Source organism: Tympanuchus pallidicinctus, unplaced genomic scaffold (assembly GCF_026119805.1).
Source record: "Tympanuchus pallidicinctus isolate F22 unplaced genomic scaffold, pur_lepc_1.0 scaffold3, whole genome shotgun sequence".
Taxonomy (NCBI): domain Eukaryota; kingdom Metazoa; phylum Chordata; class Aves; order Galliformes; family Phasianidae; genus Tympanuchus; species Tympanuchus pallidicinctus.
Window position 1 is genome coordinate 74,978,291 of NW_026294747.1, and position 19,544 is coordinate 74,997,834.

Genomic DNA, 19,544 nt, shown 5'->3' on the forward strand with positions numbered 1-19,544 from the left:
GGCGAGCCCTGCCGTGCCCCCTCCTGCGGCGGCGAGGCTCCCCCTGCGCCGTGCCGCGGAGCCCGCTGCGGCCCCAGGGCCGGCCGCCCCGCGCGTTCCTTCCCGCACGCCGCCACGCCGCTGCGGCCGCCGCAGGGCAAAGCGCCGCCTGCCGGGCCGCACCCCGTCGCCAGGGGGGGCGCTGCCGAGCCCTGCCCCGCTGGGGGCTGCGCCGCCAACGGCACCCGCCGCGACTGCCACGGCCTGGAGTGCCGCCTGCCGCCCCGCCTGCGGCCCCGGCCTCGCGCTCCCGGCTGCTCCGCCGCCACCGAGGGCTGCTCCGAGCCCGCCCTGCTCCGCGCCGCCGACAGAGCCGCTCAATTCGCGGGAGACGACTTCGCCTACGCCGGGCCCGAGCTGGGCGGCGGCGCCCTGGGGGTGCAGCTCATCTGCGATGTGAAGCCAGGTGAGGGGCGGCGGGGGGCCGGTCCGGGAGGGAGGCGCTGGGGTTGCCCCGTTTCCGTCCCTCCGTGCGGCCCCAGCTCCGTGGTTTGGGAGCCGCGGCGCTGAGTGCGAGGCGCTGCCCCGTCGTATCGCCTCTGCACACCTCTGTAGGTGCACTCCTGCAGGGGGTCTGCAACAGGTGAAGTGTGGTGGAGTAGGAACTTTCACGGTGCTGTTTTAAAGCAAGCGTAAGTTCTCTGATTGTCTTCACAATTGTTGTGTCTGGAATTTTTTGGTTTGTAGCAACGTTGTCCGGAGCTGCAGAGTTGTAAGTTGAGCACCCAGGGTGAATGAGCTGGTGCCATTAGTGAGAAACTTGCTGCTGCTCACGTGTTGTTGTGCTGTGATAGCCAACAGGAAACACCAACAGATTGCAGAGCTCCTCTTATTGCACAGAATAACGAGCATTGTACTGCCCCTGTCAGGTTAGCATTCTTGTAGAAAGTCAGACATGTCCAGCTTACACTCTTGGGTCAGCGAAAGATGCAAAGTGATTGCCCAGGATGTGTGGATTTACCAGTGTAAAAAGCATCAGCTTTAGCTTTAATAATAATAGCTTTAATAATTAATAAACAGGCCATATGAGGAGAGGCTGAAGGAGCTGGGAATGTTCAACCTGGAGAAGAGGAGGCTCAGGGGAGACCTCATTGCTCTCTATAACTTCCTGAAGGGAGGTTGTAGTGAGCTGGGGGTTGGCCTCTTCTCTCGTGTCATCAGTGATAGGACCAGGGGGAATGGTTTCAAGCTACAGCAGGGGAGATTCAGGCTGGACATTAGGAAGTATTACTTTTCAGAAAGGGTGGTCAGGCACTGGAATGGACTGCCCAGGGAGGTGGTGGAATCACCGACCCTGGGGGTGTTCAAGGAAAGACTGGATGTTGTGTTGAGGGACATGGTTTAGTAGGAGCTATTGGGAATAGGTGAACGGTTGGACTGGGTGATCTTTTAGGTCTTTTCCAACCTTGGTGATTCTATGATTCTATGAAGCTTAATGAGCATTTGCATGTAGCTTTAATGAACACAGAGCAGTTTGTGTTTTTGCCTAATGCCTTGTCTGAGAGATACAAACTTTGTGAGGAAGAATGATTTATTTCACCCCTAGTGGTGGTCAAAGATATTGGAAGGCATGATGAATGTTTGAACTTTGTCACATCCTTGTGGCCAAGCTGAGCACTGCCGCTCCTGCACACAAAAGAGCACAGAGCCTCAATTTGGGCACCAACTGAGTGGAGTGACACCACCTCCAAAACGGCCTTCCAGAATTTGGTGATGCCAATCCCAGGGTGAGATTTAACTCCGTCTTCTTCCCCCACCTTCATATTACTGTGACAATGTCTGTCTTTGTCTTTGCTCCCAGATGTCCTGCAGAACCTCTGTGTGTCCTGTGACCAAGGGTGGGCAGAAAGCAGACTTCTCCATTTATTCTGCTTCTGTGCGCTTTCTTTGTACGTTTATCATAATTGCTGTACCTCCCTTGTGCAAAAGGACCTATGACATTTGCAATTTCTTTGTGCTTACCAAGATCCATATTTCCAAGTAGTACAAATCATAGCAAATAATAAGGACTGCATGGACAGAAGAATGACACTTCTTGCATGGTGCCGAAGGCACGTGTTACATCTTTACTGAGAGTATCAGACAGTGTGACCTCCTTCTCCAAATATCCACCTATTCCAGGACTGTCCTATGAGAACCTCAATCAATCATAGCACTTGAAGCTGCCATTATGAGATCTGTGCACCTGTGATCTCCTAGGCCACAAAGATGGGGTTAGGTACTCCTTCCTGTCACAGGACAAAGTATAATATGGGAGAGTGAAGCAAAGGGTTGGAACAGTGATGATGCCCTGGATTTTTGGGACTTGACACATGTGCAGTGAACTCTTACAGCTTTATGCTCTTTGCAGTCATGGTGCCAGGGAAGTCTTAGAAGAACAAGAGTGTGGTTAGAAGTTTCCTTTAAAGTTTTTCAAACTATTGAGAATGAGTGATACTTCATGGCAGCGGCTGTCAGGGATTTGTGCGTTCTCCTTTTCACACCTCACTGACCCCCGCCATTCTCACCTGACGCAGAGATTATCATCGTGTGTGCTGGAGGGAAGGAGTGGACAGTGCTGCCTACTAGCCCGTTTCAAACTGTTGAATGCACCATTATCACAGAAGCACAGGGTGAGCAAACTAGTGATAGCATGTGAACTTGTTCTCATGTGAAGTCTGTTTCACACACACAACTGCACCCACAAAGGTTTTTCCTTCTCACTGCTTTTGCCTCACAGCCTGTGAGTGACACAAACTGGCAGCAGCCTGCAGCCAAGACCACTGCAGCAGCCATGGTGCTTGGTGTGAGGACCTGGGCTGGATGCTTCATTTTGTCTGGATTGGACAAAGGGCCTGTATGCATTTTGCCCATTCTAAACACTGAATCCAGTCCTTCACAAGACAGCTTTCTTTCCGAGAAGTGGAAGAGCATCATGCTGGATTCATCAACATTTAGCAGAGATCCCACATGCTTGGCATCAGAAACATCAAAATGAGCCATGTTGACAGTCTTTGGTTTCCTTCCAGTCAGTGCACAGGCAAGCATCCAGTATTCTACTCTGCCTGCAACCTCTAACATTCACTGCTTAAGACCTCTGAAACCTTTCTTTTGAACACAGATCAGTAGGCTTCTTGAAATAGTGCAGATAATGTTTTTCAACTCTCATTTGCAGATGAAGAGTGGTTCTGTGCAGAAATTCCGCATGGCCTGTGGAATGCGATAATGAAATGTGATAATCACACATTGAAGCATCTAATTCATTTACCATTGGCTGGGGAGAGCAGCTACTCAAACAGCATGTGATGAACATAGTGGGGCAAATCCGGGAAATGTCCTTTGCTTCTGTTCTTCTAAAGAATCTAGTCCCAAGACTAGAGGAGTCTGAGAGCTGATGTACAGACTTGTATGTAACACCTTTTTCCAATCAGATGAAGCCATTCCTTTGCAAGATTCATTGATGTTTCTCAGCAGCTCTTTGACTGCACCTTACTCCAGATGAAGGACTGGCATCCCAAATGAAGGAATGCACATGACCTGTTGTCATTGTTGTGTCATTTTATATTCCTCTGTGTTCCTCTTCACATTGATCAGTTGTCATTAAATTCTTCATTTTTCCCACCTGAGCCATTTTTCTGTTCTTTTCTTTTGGATAGATTCCTCTGCATACCCAAACACTCCCATTTGGGCAAAATAATGTGCAGCTCGTATATTTCATACATGCCAAACCTGGCACATGCTGTTGTGTTCTTCTGTGCACTGAGAAGTGCCTGCAGTCCAATGCTCATCTGCTGTAGTTATCAGGAGGGAGCGGCACCATCTTGGGTCCCAGTAAAGATCTCACAGTCTTCCCTCCGTTCCTCATGATAGGATGGTAGCCTTCTTTCAGTCTTCTTGCACTAAGATTGTTCCTGAGGGAACATGCAGCACCCTCTCAGATTGAAGTGTTCTTTCCAAGGCATTCTCAGTGTTTTGTTTGTACTGTGGATGGACCGTGGAAGCGTGGAGTGGGTATCTGCAAACACTGCTTACCGTGGCTGTGTATGGTGTGTGTGTTTGTATGAAAGGTAATATTGCCTCTGTGGTCATGAGAACATCTGGGTGTTGCAAGTGGTTGTACCTGTTTGATACTTGGCTGGGAAACGTGGAAGGGTAGTTAATTAGGATTGCTGATGCATACTAAATATGTCTTGGAGTGGAATTCATCCTGTATGATTTAAACCCAGTGTTCTAGAGACATCCCAGTCTGACATTCACTGTTGGTTATCTTTAGACAGGTAATGGAGAGAAATGGCTACACTTAGTGCTGAGCTATTTTAGACTTCAGAGGTTTTTTTGACAAACAAGATTCCCCTTCCTCTTAATCAAATATCATTTATTTTCAGTAGTCTTCTCTTTTGTGCAAGAGCTCTGTTACCCCAGTATTGTTCTGGCGTTGTGAATTGCCTATAGCACCAACTAATGCAGTGGAAGGCCTCCTGTACTGATGTATAACAGTGCGGCTGAATTTAGCTCAATACTATAAAATAAAAATGAGAATAAAAGCAGTCACAGAGGATTTCTTAGGTCTCATATTGTCACCAACTGAGCTTTAGACATCTAGAAGGAGCAAAGATAAATTGACTGACTGGAACACTGCCTTAGTTAGAATGCTGTAAGGCTGTTTAGGGGAGAGATCGTTGAAAGCCAGTCCATCACATGACTAGTTTCACTGTGGTCAGAACTTCAAATTATAGCCGTTTTTGCTGCCAGCAGTCAGCCGGTTACTGGCTGAAGACAGTGCTCCTTAAGTATGTGCTTAAACATCAGCTCTGCATGTGTCTGACTGAACTGGGGCTTTTGTTAACAAACACTGTGTCTATGCTGTGTTGGTTAATATAATGCCAATAATGATACATTTTCTTCTGTTATGCACACTTCTTATAATTAATCCTAGCGTTTTCTTCGCATTTTTTACCTCTGTAGGGTACAGAACTGGTGATGACATAGGTTTCTAGGCCATAGTTTGTGTCTAGGTATATACTACATTAGCTCGTGGTGGTTCCTCAATGGTGACAATCATCAGCAAACAGTGGGTTTTTTTGTTTTGTTTTGTTTTTTAATTTTTTTTTTTAAATAAAAGACTTAGAATTGTTCCTTTTTTCAGTGAGTGCATAATTTCACCTTTGTCTCCTTTGAGTTTCTTCTTCTTGTTTTATTGCTGTACTTAGTATCATAGACTCCTTTTACAGTTCTTTGTAATTGACCCTTATTTTTACTGCCTTCAATAGCTCTGAGTTCTCAAGAAATTTTATCACCTCTGTAGTGAAAATTTACCATTTGTTCCTTACTGTATTTGACGTATACATTGATATGATTCATCTGTTATTGACCAGTGATGATTAATTTATGACCTGAAGCACAGAGGCTGATTATGTCTTTTTCAGTGTCTCCAACTGTAAATGTTGTTGCTTATGAAAGAGAAGAGCTTGAAGTCCCATGGAGGAGCTATAGCGATAGTAAAGGGACTGGTTTTAAATCATGACTTGAATTTAAAGTGCCTTTTCATTAAGCTTATTAAAATTGTAACACCTTTGAAGAGATAACACAGCAACCTGGAAAATTATTTATCTTGGAAAATAATCAGTCATTTGTATTTCAGGAGAAAATGAAGTTCCATCTGAAGATGCCCTAATACTACAGCTTCACCTTGCCAAAGGTCATGAGAAATTTACTGAAATGCTAAAAAGCCAGCAGCAGATCATTGTAGATTTACAGCAGAAACTTGCTGAACAGCAACATGTATTGGTTAGCCAGCAACGGGAGATTCTTGAACAGCAAAGAAAAATGTATGAGCAAATGGATCTGATCAAAGTGCAGTATGGCATGCTTTTTGACACAGTGAAACAAATATCATTTCAGAGTTTGCAAGAAGATATTCAAAATTATTTTGAAAGTCATCTTCAAGGACTTCAGAACCAGGTCAGGAATCATCTCCAGAAGTCATACTCTGTGCATAAAGTAGAAGTGGATGCAAAAGTGATTAATGTTGGGGAATCTTTGCTGGACTGTGGTCTTTGTGAAAGTGATGAATTTTGCAATTTCCAAAAGACACCTTCACAATGTGAAAAATGCACATTGTGTCCTGCTGGCTTTTTCCAAATGGCTGATTGTTCTGCAAACTCTGATCGGATTTGCCAGGTGAAATATAATTCTGTATCTTTCAGTTACTGTTTATGAAGTATTGTGTTGGACATACGAGGATGATGTGCAAATAACTATTCGTAGAGATAGTTATTTTGCCTAAAGTTTTCTGTGGATTTTCTCATTGCCATTTACTGCTGTAAATGGGGCACTGAGTAGTGTCTGCTGGATGTAAAGCTTTCCCAAGTCTAGCAGCTGCCAGGTCTTTGATTCTGCTCATCCTGGTAGAAAAATACACCCTAAAATGCACTTATGCATAATAATTTCATTTATTTAATGCCAGGGCAGATTACATGAACACTGGAAAAGTAGAGGAAAGATTTATTAAGTAAAACTAACAATCATGCATTTATTTATCAGTTGAAAATGAAAATTATCAGTTAAAAAAAAAGTAAAATCTAATTCTAGCTTAAGAACAGCATACAAAGATATAAAATGTTTAACATTCACATTTATAATTATTAAATACAGTTTACTGTACAAAACAGGCATGTAAACAAGATGCTTTTGTGGTCACTTCCATTTAAAAATCCTAAGGTATGTCGGGATGCTTAAAGCAGTGACTTCTTTGCCAGATGTTGCCTCCAGTTCTTAGCTTCTTGTGAGCCTGAACAGCTAGTGATCTGTGCCCCCATCACCGAGAAAAACATGAAAGAGGCTGCCCCCTTTCCCTTGTCTGATTTTCTTTAATTTGAGTGTTTCAAGGCAAATTTAGCCTTTTGTTCCTTCCGCTCTACCTACTGTATGGTGAGAGTAGAGCCTGTTGAGAGGGAAAGTTAATTTATCATTTCACTTTCTTGGATGTTTTTCAGTTAGCACCTTCCTCCCAGACTAGACGTCTTTAAGAGCCTTTCCTAATGATCTTTTGGTTGTTGCAGTGTCCTCAAGACCAATTGAGCTATGCAGTTGAGGGATGCAATACTGTAGTATAGATCATGTAATGTAAAAAGTGTTAGTTGTAGTACCAGTCCATTTAGCTCATGATCTGCAAACTGGAAACCACACAGTCTGTGTGGATACCTTGATAAAGCAAATCCAAAACGAGCTGTCTTGCTCCAACATGTCTGTGAGATCACCTTCCTCTTACTGTCTGCGTATGCCTGGGTGTGACAGCCTGAAGTGCCTGTTTCAAGCTGAAGTTATGACATTAAAGTTTTTCTGTATGGTTCTTATGATTTACAGGACAGAGATGAATGCACTGAATCTCCAAGCATTTGTGGTGAGAGAATAAAATGCCTGAATACTCCAGGTAAGTTATATTCTCTGATAATTAAAGGATGAAAATACTTAGTTCTTTAGGAACAGGCCAGAAGGATAAAGGCTCAAGCCTGTATATTTGTAATTGTATGCTCAGCTTGATGGAATCAAAGGGGTTGAGAAACAGTCAGCTCTAGGTTGATAGCAGTTCTTCTGGACAGACAGTGGACTCTTTAGAACATAATATCCACTAGGACCTTTGGAGGATCCCTTTTACCTTATTTTCTTGGGTTTTTATATGCTTTGATTTTAATTTTCTCTTATAACCTGACATGTTCTTGTTTATGCTGGTGCAAATGGGGTGAAAATCAAAGATGCTATTCCTAATGGAGAAAAATAGTTGTCATTTTCCTTCAGCTGCACTGAGGTAGATATTTGATTTTATCTAATGAAAGTGCTTATAGAGCCTTTCTTCATCAATCTTATTCTCCTTTACACAATAATATTGTCAAATATTGAAGAATGATCAACAGTGTTCATCATTTTCTGGAGAAGTTTTCAGTCGTTCAAGATGGGATTTGAGTGGAATAGCTCAAAAAGTGGAAAACTTCAGACTTAGCCTTCATTACTTCTTATGGCAGTTAGACACAAAGAGCAAAATTAACAGATGTACTGAGCAAAATGTATCCAGGTACTAGGATAACTTCTGGTCAGCCAAAAAAAACTGGAAAGAAACTGATCAAATAGAGCACTTCACCAATCACAGCTTGTACTAGAGTTCACTCAGTAGAACAACCAAGGGAAGCCTTCATCAGCTTTATGCTTTTTATCCTCTAGACTTCCACATAAAAAGTGGGTGACCTTTCTGAGGGACAAAGAGTGTTTCAACTCTTTGAGTGATTTTGCACTGGTGTAGAAAAAAAGTGGAGGGAATTGGTCCTAGGAAAGGGTTAAAAGAAGACTTGGGCTTGCATACATTGCCCTTGCTTCATTTTGGCAGGAACTGAGGATGGCTAGGTGGTGTTACTACAAATACCACAGAAAACTGGAAATAACTGGAGAGAGCACCCAGCGCTGCCTTGCCTGGCAAACAGTGTAGCACAGTCAGTTGTAAGAGACAAGATGCTTCCTTGTAGTCAGCTTTAGTGGTGAGCAGTTAGATGCAGGACTGCTAGGGGCACAACATTTGAACCAAAGCATCAGAATGGTATAAGGCTTGGTCTCTTCTTTAGTAGGAGGCTGGGTTTGATGCTATCAAGCTGGTAGTTTTGTGGAAGGAAGCCTACAGGGTCTCAGCTTGAGGAAAGGAGAACCACCAATGTGGGAGTCATTTTGTGGTGCTCTAGTTTGTGACATGGGAGAGGGAAGGCTGTAAGGAATTTATCCAGAAGGCTGTGTGGGATGATCCAGACCAAGCGTAGGTGTTTTCTACTGCTAGAGGAAAAATTTAGAGGACAAAATACTGCTGTGAAACAGTTGGGTAATGGTGGTTTGTCAGACCACAGTCAGCAGCAATATGTTTGAAAGGAAAAGACTCTTCCTCTGATTCCTCTTTTCACTTTTTTAATGGTGTCTTATGAAGATGTGAGGACAGTCTGTCTCCTATCAGCTGGGCTAGGAATCAGTGTTCTGTCAACATTCTCCCCATCATCTGTCATGGAAGAGGGAGTGCTCTTCGTATTTTTTGTTTGATAAGATTGCTACCTTGAGCCTGTCTGTTCATGACGGCTCATTATCTTATACAAGTGCAATTAACTTGTCAAAAGGGCGTCTGAAACTGGATGTTTGTTTTGGGTAATGTAGGGTAGGTGGGGATGTGATCTAATACATGAGTTCCAGATGTTGTATGCGGTTTCTTGAGCTGCACGCAAAGTTTGTTGGATCTATAACAACTCATGTTCCCTTAACAGTGGGAACGGAACACATAGCAGCAAAAAACCATGCAACTAGGAGCCTCTCTTTCTTTGCCCTTCCACTTTTCTGTGTATCATACCTCTTTCCCCTGGTGCCTTTCCTTGCTTTAATCAGAGACAGGAGTTGTTAGGTTATTTGAACAAAGGTTTGTCACCAAGGAGCCATCAAAGTGCATGGTTTTCTCCTCATACAATCCCAGGAGAGCGGTCAGACTGTTGTCCTTCATGTGAATCTGCCAAGTGGAGCTGGCCAAAAGCAGTCCACACCGTGCAAACCAAAGGGGTGTTTCTATAGGACTTACTGTGGGATGCTGTGGGAAGAGGATTTAGAGATTGCATGAGATCTGTTGAGGAGTGTTTTCGATGGGTTTGGGAATATACAAAAATTGTTATGAATGTTTAGAGGAAAATAAGGAGGGATTAACGGGCGAGTAGGATAAGAGGCTTTTGGACCATCAACTGTACCCAGACCCTGTACTTTGGCGAGCTTGTATGTTCAGATGCCAGCAACTGAAGAACCAGTCACTGGAGAGTCCCATATGGTGTGTACATATTCCACTACTCGTCTTCAGTGCCATACAGTTAGAGAGAACAGGGCTGAGCCACCTGTGCTGTACATGTTTGTGTGAGTATTACATGTGCTTGTTAAGGTTTTCATCCATATGGCTGTTTGTGTTCTGTGCAAATGTCTACCAGGCATACAGGCTCAGCCTGGCTGCATGTGGAGGCACAAAACTTAGACAACCTCATATATGTGGATTCACAAAACAACTTTAATGCAGCTGTGCTGCTTACAATAAAATCAGGTGTAGCAGCATCCAGAGTAGGGGCCAGGAAGAGGTAGGAGAGATTGTCAGAAATGTGGTAGAGAGAAATAGGAAGCAGTCACAGCATGGTGCTCTGCTCACCTTCTGATGTTTGGCTGCTGTTTGCTCCTTGACCTTTTCAGGTCTGGCAGAGGTTAGGATGCTGCTGCTGCTGCTGCTGCTGCTGTGTCCACAGTAGGAAGCAATCCATGTGCTGCTTTGAAGTCACCTATTTCTAGTACATGAAGGGGGAGCACCTGCTGCAGATAAAACTGATTAAAAACTAGAGAGTGTAATGGTAAGAGTAGTCACCACATCTGTTTGTAAAGCTTGATATTCATAAAAAACCTTAAGTATAAATAAAGATGTATTAAAGAAGCAAATAGCATAAGTGAGTATGTCTAGGCACTTCTGCAGATCATCTCTGCTATATGAAATGGTTGTATTTGTGTATTCAGTAGCAGCTCATCCTGCATGTTGCAGTGGTGTGGGAGCTGTTAATCTGAGAAGCAGAACTGGTTAAGTAGTGTCATGTCAGCTATTATTCTGTGGTGAAAAATGATCTGTTTTCGAAAGGAAAGGTTGTCAGGGACCTTCTGTATTCCCTATAGAATATTCGTAATTGAAAAAAAATGTGACCGTATTTATTTTGCTTTTGCTTCTTGTAAAAAAAGCCAGATGCTTTTTGGGGGAATAAAACGTTAAGTTTCATTTCACTTTTCTACACCGAGCTCTTCTGAGGAAGCCATACCTGGTCTTTAAAGCAGTGTTCTCTCATATCATACATTATATGGTACTACATACCACTATGTGTTAGTGAAGAATCAAGTGAATGAAACGTGAATAGACAAAAAGAGGTATGAGGGTGAATATATGAAGCCTGTATGAATGAATACTGCATCTGGTGGTCTCAGCTGAATAATATTGTGTCAGAAGTGAATTTTAGCGAATAATCTGCTTTCCCTCATATGCCAGGTGTATGTGTACTATTCTTTTATGCAGTTCTCTGTACATGAGCATGCTTTTCTGCCTGTGACAACAGTCTATGTAGCCAGCACTGTCCTGGATTGAGCAGTGGAGAAAATTATCTTGCTGGGGACCATGTCAAATGCTTGTAGTCCCAATCTTGGAGCAGATCTCTGCTCAGATACAACAACTTTCTGACTGAGGAGTAGAACAAATGCATGCATCTGAGAAACACTTGTGAATAAAATAACATAGTAGATAGTAAAGGATAGTTAAGAGGAGCTATAGGAAAGGTGATCATTGGGCTTGATTATGTGTGGTCAAAAAGCTGAAATTAGTACATTGGCACATAAACTCTGAGGTGCAAACTGCAAGTGGTTATTCTTTTGGTTGTCTCAAATTAAGTGTGCTGGTTTAGATCCTGAGGGCTCTGTGCACAAAGGTGCTGGGAACCAGCTGCTCCAGCTGGAGGCAACAGCAGATGGCAGTGCTCTTGGAAAACTGACATAGAAAATTACAGGCTGTTTTTAAAACCTGCTCTTTGAGTGTGCATTCTTTGATCCACTGAGGTCACGATGTGCCATCTAACAGCACAAAATTACCTTCTTTCAAATTAAGTAATTCCAAACAGCATCTCTAGATATTTTCAGTGGTGCTTTGTTCATCTGATTATTTTAGGCTATCAAGACTATTGCTGTCCCATGTCTCACAGCAGTGGTTTTCTGCTTTTCAAATGTGCAAGCTCTGCATAATGATTTTAAGCCATATGTTTACCATTTTGTTTTCCGTACTTGTCTCTTGCAGGATCATTAAAAACAGTACACAGAATGCCTGAGGTCTGTGTCCCTCAGCCTGGAAAGCACTGCTTTAGCAATCACAGCTAGAGCAGCGCTGCCCATAACATGTGTAGGCAGCAGTGAACATTTTTTGTGTATAAGAACTCTACCTTAGTTAAAAATACCTTCACTGCTTAGTGCAAAGTGTCTTTGGAGTAATATCACATCTGACCAGTTACAGATTTTGGTTAGAATTTCCCCTGTTCAGCCCCTTCTCTCTCTTTGCTCTTTCCACTCTAAAACACTGAATTCAGCTTGGACAAGGTGAGTTTCCCTTAGTGTTTCCTCTGTCTGCTAGCAAAGATCCTTTAGTAGTGCAAAGTGATCTAACATAGAAGCACAGAATGGTTTGAGCTGGAAGGAACCTTAAAAATCATGGAGTCCCAATCCCTTGCCATTGGCATGAGTACCTTCCACCAGATCCAGCTGCCCAGGGCCCCATCCAACCTGGCTTTGAGCACCCTTAGGCATCAACAGTTTCTCTGGGCATCCTATGACAATGCCTCACTGCCCTCTGAGTAAAGAATTTCTTCGATTTCATCAGGTTATCTTCTGTTTTCTCTCATAATTAGATGCTATCAAACATGCTTGATATGTATGTAGATCTGTAGAGTTCTTACATGTAGTGTTTTAAAGGTTTAACAATAAAATTGCCCTATTTCTGTGAACAGGTGGCTTTCGATGCCTTGGAATTGCTGAGAAAGATGCAGCTCTGGGATTGTGTGGAGAGGAGTATTTCTTTAATAAGGAAATGCAAGAATGCCAAGCATGTTTGAAATGTGAAGACGGAATGGTGGCCATGCCTTGTTCCACTGTCAGTGACACGGTTTGTTCAGCAACCAGTGAAAGCAAGCTATCAGAATCTTGGGCTGCAAACATCATTTTACCATCTGTGAAGTCTGGCATCTCTCAGGTCTACTCTGGCTTGAACTTGAAGATAAGGGAAAAGCTTCACTGTGACATTCTGTCCATCGAAGATCACGGCCTGATATTCAGGCAGCATGGTCTGTTGTGGACTGACCTAAATTTTGCAGTAAAACACAACTGCAGGAATTTTTTGCAACTTTCCTTAAAGCTAAATGGCAGTGAGGAAGGCTATGAGCTGAGTGGTGTTCGCATTGAACAGCCAGAAGGAAAATATTTCCAGAGCACCAGTTTAAGCAGCGCTGCTGAGGTGGAGCCCAGCCAAACTCTTTCCGTGTTTTTGAGGAGCCCCAACCAATTCTGCAATCAAAGTAAAGACTTACATATTTACGATCTTAATAGCGCACTGAGTCTGTTCTGGTTGTCTCATGATACAGGTGCTGTGGCGATCAGCGCACACATGTCAACAGCAATGCATTACCAAACTAACTATCGGCCTACGTTTAAAATAGTTTCTGTTTCCGACCCTTACATGCTAAGTTTATCTCACGATGGCAGAGCTATAAAATTCACTGAAACTGGTGTTGTTAAATTTGTGTTGCACCAAGCGTTGTATTCTATGGGTCACACTTGTGTCCGGGAGGGTTTCTCCTTAATTTCTTATATAAATAGGAATGGTACCAACAGAGAACTAATGAATGTGTTTAAATCTGGGGTAAATTACAGAGATACGTCAATATCTGCTTCTGGGGCCACAAAAGTTGCTGCTGGAGATCTGATTAGCTTTGAGATACTCTCTCCTGCACAGTGTAATGTTCGGTATTTTGGAGATAGTTCTGGGATTAGTATGTTTAGCCTTATCTGGATACCTTCAGCAGTTTCTAGTGCCATATCAGCCACAGTTTCTGTTACAGGCCTGCCTACCGGAGCTGTGAGAAACAAATTGCTGGATTTCACCCAGATCTCATCCAATGAGAAACAGATACAGCTGGTTTCTTCTGGACAGCTTGCTCAGAAGTACTTCATTTTTACAGAAAAGGGAGTTGCCAGTCTTGCATTTAACTTAAAGCTAATCCATTCATGCAATGTGCTTAAAGTGACTCTCCAACAGTTGACCATGGATCACATGCAACCCTCCATAATTGCTCAGCAGATTGGAGGGCAGATGCCAGAGGGAAGCATATGGACCAGTGTGACCCTCCGTGCATCTTTTGAAGTACATAATGGAACGCTGATATCAGTTTCTCTTGACTGTGTACGTGGAAGGATCAATCAGATCACTCATGAACATGGAACTAGTGTATCTATTTTATGGATTTCATCTTAATTTCTGTACAGTGACAGTATTGGGGTTTAAATTGGATTAGGATTCTACTCTGATTCTTTGTCTGTATTTGAGATCTTACAGTGAGTCAACATGAATATACTGTCCCAGTAAAGTGCTCTCAAATTTAGGAATATTTAAATATAACCTTAATTAAGTGATCAGTATTTAAAGAAAAGAGAGCTTTCAGAGTTCCAAGGTAGTACTTCTGTTAACATCTTCAGACGGGGGATCTATGGATTCAAATCAGAACTATTTTTTACAGTGCAGTCTCTTAAAATCAATTATTTCTGGACCACAGAAAATTGCAGTGAGAGTAAATACATATCTTCTGGTACTGGAACTGAAAGCAGTGCAGCCAAGTAGTGGAAGTCTGCTTTCACTTTCTTCTGCCAGCAAGACTGTATGCACTCAGAGGCAAATTTGTTTACATCTTATAAAATGTTGTGATTAATCTTTCAGTGCCTTAAGAGTGCCTCAAAGTAGAAATGGTAATGTGGTAACACTGAATTATATTTGCACAATTTTGTAAAAATGGACCTGGGTAGAACATTGTTTTTACAAAGCATGTTCTCATCATGGACATTGTAACTAATGATCTAATTTAATTTTGAAATAATCTGCTTTTAAGTAATTTGCGAAGACTTGTTCCCATTTTAAATTGCAGCCAGTGAAGGGTTGCATGATGAGAAGGAAGTGTTAGAAACATGTCTTGAAAATCAGGCTTTAAAAGGAAACAGACTTTTATTCAGTTTCTTACCAGTTATGAAATCTGACCAAAAAGGGACACCATTCACAAGCATACTTATTTGGCTGAAACTGGTGCTTAATTTTAGGAGTTCTGTTTTGTTAAATCACTCAATTCTAAAATGAAATTATGTATTTAATGACACTGATTATTGCCTTCTTCCAACTCTTCTGTCAGACTGCTCTTTCTGATCTGTGTGTCTCTCCTTTCCTCTCCCAAAATATTGCTGCTTCACTCTATCCTTATTTTGTCAGGAACAAAAAGCATGCTCTGTGACATAGCTCAACTCCTTCCAGCCATCCTTCACCAGCCCTACTAAAGAACAGGTGTGCACGAATGTCACATATAGAAGAGGAACATTAATAAGACAGCTGCAGGCTGCCTACCATCAACCAATTTGAAAGTGAGACTACTATGTATTATATGACTTTACTGTGGGTGTCTGCCTGAGCACATGTGTCTAAAATGCATGCACTTTCCTGTGCTCTTCACTCGTTCTGAAGTTTGTAACCAATTTTTTTTTTTCTTTCTAAAAGCATGAACCCAAATGCGAGAGTTCCATCTGTGTTTCCATTTTTACTTGTAATTTTCTAATCTTGTCATTATCACTTGTGGTTATCTTTCCCTCATACTTTTTTCTTCAGGTTTGAACTCAGAGATATGCAGGCTTAGGACAGATTATTTTCCTGCACCAAAACAGAATGCTAGTATTTCTTGTTTCAGCTCTTAAGTCTGAGCAACTCATTGCAACATACCTCACTGGATGCTCTGTTGAGGCCAACATAACTACAATAAGTTCAGCCCTGATGTTATATCTTCTCTAACAAACTGACCTCTACAAAGAGGTGATTTTGTGAGGAGGGTGTCAAAGGCCTTCTTCCTCTCAGAAGCAGATAGCTCACTGCTGTATCAGGATGTCTGTACTGCAAGAGAAGCTCTGCAGAGAGCAGACCGGGGTATTTCTGCAGTGAAACTGCAGGGAAGACAATGTTGGAGAAGGTTTGAAATAAGATGCTTATGTTTTTATTTGACGGAAAGTCAAGAAAATAATCTTCTCACAGACATTGCTCCTTATTTTTCTTGTCTGCTTTACCATATGCAGTTGTTTTAGAGGCTGTCACCCCCATTAAAATAATAGCTTAAAAGTCATTCTGGATTTAAACCTGTGTAGCAGATAATCAGAATCTAATGTAGGATGTAATCTAATACATCTTCAGCAAAGTGCAGATGTTACTTGAATATAATAAGCATTTGCCTTTATGTAGCATATAGCACATCTAACAGCATGATTTGTATGTGTATATTTTACTTGAGTGAGTTTGTAATACCAGCGGAATTGCTTGAATATGGAGAAGACTAATGCTTAAATTCTGTATTGTGCACATGGTGATGGCACTTCCATTTAAACGTGCTATTATTAAGGGATGCAGGAACTACCAGGGAGCTACAAGTGAGCATTATTACAGCTAAGGGAGATTTCAGAGTGTGAAATCATAAACAGTCTATCTTTTCTGAAGATTCTTGTAGGAGAGCCCATAGTTACCCTCAAATTAAAAGTAGATTTTTAGATGCACGGGGCAGAAATGCGGTATTTTGCAGCCATCTGATTAATGGTAATGCATTTCATATAGTTCTGCTACTGTCATTTGGGATAAAGTATTCACACGATGAATAAAAATAATCTAAATACGAACAGTTAACTGCAACTTGCAATAGCTTAGCCTTATTTCAGTCAAGAAAGATTCATTGTTTGAGCCTGTTTTCATTGCTAACTTTAAAAAAAAAAAAACAAAAAAAAAACAGCCTAAATTAAGAACTCAGTCCACTTAGTTACAGTAACATGAATTTGGAATGTGTTGGAGTGGATTTATGGTAGTCTAACTAACAGCATAGTATATAGCCTTTGCCTCTATGAAAATGATATATATTACCTCATTCCATGCAACATTAAGTGGTGCACTGCGGTCCTACATAAGATAAAGTTCAAAAGCAATCAGACAATGTACGATGAATGCTAATTTTATGGCACTTACCCCATTTGCTGTAATTAATTGCATGCTTTATTCTTGACAGATATACCTTATCAATTATATTTACAACCTAGGAACTTTTATTTCAAGTTTTCATATGGTTTCTTTCTTTTAGTAGCATAATATAATGATGTGAAGTACAGAATTTTTTTTTTTTCCCTTCATCTTTCAATACCACATTCATGCATACTCTTGAATAAATCTCAGGAGACTATCTCCAACCCTTGTTCCTAATGGGTTTTTCTAATGGGGGTACTCATAAAGTCTTCTAGAGTAAGTGCAAGTAAAGAGGCTAGCAAAGTCTGTACAGAAAGAGTAGAAGTTAATCCATCTACGTAGGTCACTCCAAAATTAATACCTTTCTGCAACAATGCAAAAAAAATAATGCAATGTTGGTGGAAAGGTTCCGGCTTTACTGTCATACCACCATCTGCCTCTAAGAGCTGGGTCAATATAATAAGGTAGGTAGCATTACTTTCAAAACAGCCTTCATAGAAAGGTGAATGTTTCACTTACGCAGATAATGGGAAACATTGTGGAAAATGTGACTATTACAGGAGGAAAATAATATAGGTTGTGTAGTGCTGCTTATGTAAGAGGGAAAAGGATCTTTCTTACAAAAGCCTGCATCACTTAGTACGAAGCATTTTGCAATTTGAGAGAGCTTACCTGAATATGTTTCATTACCTACACACTTCTGTGCTTTCTGAAGTCAAAATTGGGTAGAGTACGTTGACTGTTTTAATATTCTGGATTATTCCCTTTGTTCTGTGCAGATTGCAGTACACTGTGAAAATGACACTAGTTTCAAGTGATGCTTTTTAATAAAATTTCCTACTTTGAAATATTACCTTGTGTTAAAAACACTGCTTAGACACTTCTGTTAATATTATATTGTAACATGTTTTAAGAGAACTTTGCTGAAATAAAAACAACAAAAAGGCTTTATTGATGCCACTGCAATTTTTAGCACCACCTCTTTTGGAAACAGATTCCCACACTACCTGAGTTAGCAACCTGTGCTTGTTGAAGTGATGTTAAACAAGAAACTGAAAGTGGGGGGGAAATAGAGATAGAAGGCATGAAAAATGGGAGAAAGAAGAAACTTATGTTTATTTGAATGAATGCTGAAGACTTCAAATTGGATTTCTTTAGAACAGCCTGTAAGAAATACTTGTTTTCTAAATCAGTTGTAATTGAAAGTGTGCTCAGCTGAAAACAGATTCAATCATGTGACTTCATTTCTGTCTCATTAACAAAAGACTCGCCCCTGCAAACTTCTGTAAACCTCAGTAACTAATGTTACTGAATATACTGAGTATGCTCATGTGTTTTGCTGAGCTGGGACATTAAGTAGTGTAATTGGGTAATTACACGACAACTTGTATTATGAAACCTCTGGAAGTATTTGTGGGTTTTGGCATGAAAGCTCATCATTACCTTCTAAGTATGTTTGTAATGGGAACCACTTCTCATTAGATAAATGAGCCTTCTCTGAGCTTCACATTGTAATCATTCAACTGCTAACTGTACCTAACCTTGCTCATTTAAGGCTCCTTTAAGTATTTGCCTGTTATACTGCAGCCGGTAGATGTACTAAGTAACTTGAGGACCCCTGTACATGTGGGATGTCAACAGAACATTTTCCCGATTTGTTTAATCTTTTTTATATCATAGATTGAACTGGTTCAGGAGTCCATGTGATAGATACGGGTTTTCAATGCAAATGTGACCCGATGAGTGATCTAGACTGGTTTTCACATCTGAGTTGCATGACCGCAGCCTTTTCTTGCTAGGAATAAAAGAATTTGAGACTATTCATAGATTAAATGCAGGTGTCTTCAGTAAAGAGCTGGAGATGCTTTGCATCAAACTGAAATAAAAGCCACTCACTCTACTCAGAAGGTCAAAAAAGTAAAAAGATTTAGTATATATTGTAAAATACTCTGTTTGTTGAAGGTTGCTGGTTTTATTAGTAGAGGAGAATAAAAGCATGTGCCTTGTGCCAAGTAGGTAAGATAAATTGCTCAAGATGCCTTTATGGCTGAAAGTGCTCTGTGCCTCACTTTTCTTGAACACAAGCCTGTATTTGTTTAAGCCTTTACTCCAAATACTGCTATCATATCAAAGACTTAACACAGATTAAAATCTCCTCAAGGATATTTTCCCTTTTCATGTTTAATCTCAGACAAACAGTATATTTCAAATACATCTGATCTGTCCTTCAAAAACCAGTACCCAATGCTGCACCAGAGTACCTCCCCAGAGACATGAACCCCAGAATTCAGGCTGAGGCAGCGATTGTCCCAGGGTGCCCCAGGCTGCTCAAACTCTCCCTCACCTTTTGATGCTGCCAGAGTTGTGCAGCACCTGCTGTCCTGCCTGAGAATTTGCAAAACTTTGTTTTGGGTCAGTCAGAAATGATTTTTCTTCTGATTTCTGCCATTCTGCCTTCCAGTCTCCCTTCATGATCTCCATGCACATTCACTACTGAACTGGATTCACTGCTCCCACAGCTCCATCTCTGATATGCCCCCACCACTTCTGTGGTTCAAATAACTGCTTTGTTGGCCATAGGCTTCCCTCTAATTCTCACATGTATAGCGGTACATACATTTAGATATCACATACTGTATGGAGACTGACACACACATAATGA

At 41.4% G+C, this 19,544-nt stretch overlaps 1 protein-coding gene across 1 annotated transcript; it reads left to right on the forward strand.

Moving 5' to 3' along the window:
- The first annotated feature begins 288 nt into the window (after window positions 1-288).
- On the forward strand, window positions 289-17,828 carry LOC128086143 (uncharacterized). The gene is made up of 4 exons (XM_052694416.1): window positions 289-445; window positions 5,660-6,198; window positions 7,384-7,450; window positions 12,591-17,828. Exons 2-4 carry the CDS (start codon window positions 5,737-5,739, stop codon window positions 14,108-14,110), a joined length of 2,049 nt encoding a protein of 682 aa, XP_052550376.1. The 5' UTR covers window positions 289-445; window positions 5,660-5,736; the 3' UTR covers window positions 14,111-17,828.
- Window positions 17,829-19,544: the final 1,716 nt, after the last annotated feature.

Excerpts from the sequence above, each read along its gene's own strand:
- LOC128086143 (XM_052694416.1), top strand. The coding sequence starts at position 5,737 with ATGCTAAAAAGCCAGCAGCAGATCATTGTAGATTTACAGCAGAAACTT. Across the intron at positions 6,199-7,383 it reads ACTCTGATCGGATTTGCCAG|GACAGAGATGAATGCACTGA; the intron begins GTGAAATATAAT and ends TATGATTTACAG. Across the intron at positions 7,451-12,590 it reads AAAATGCCTGAATACTCCAG|GTGGCTTTCGATGCCTTGGA; the intron begins GTAAGTTATATT and ends TTCTGTGAACAG.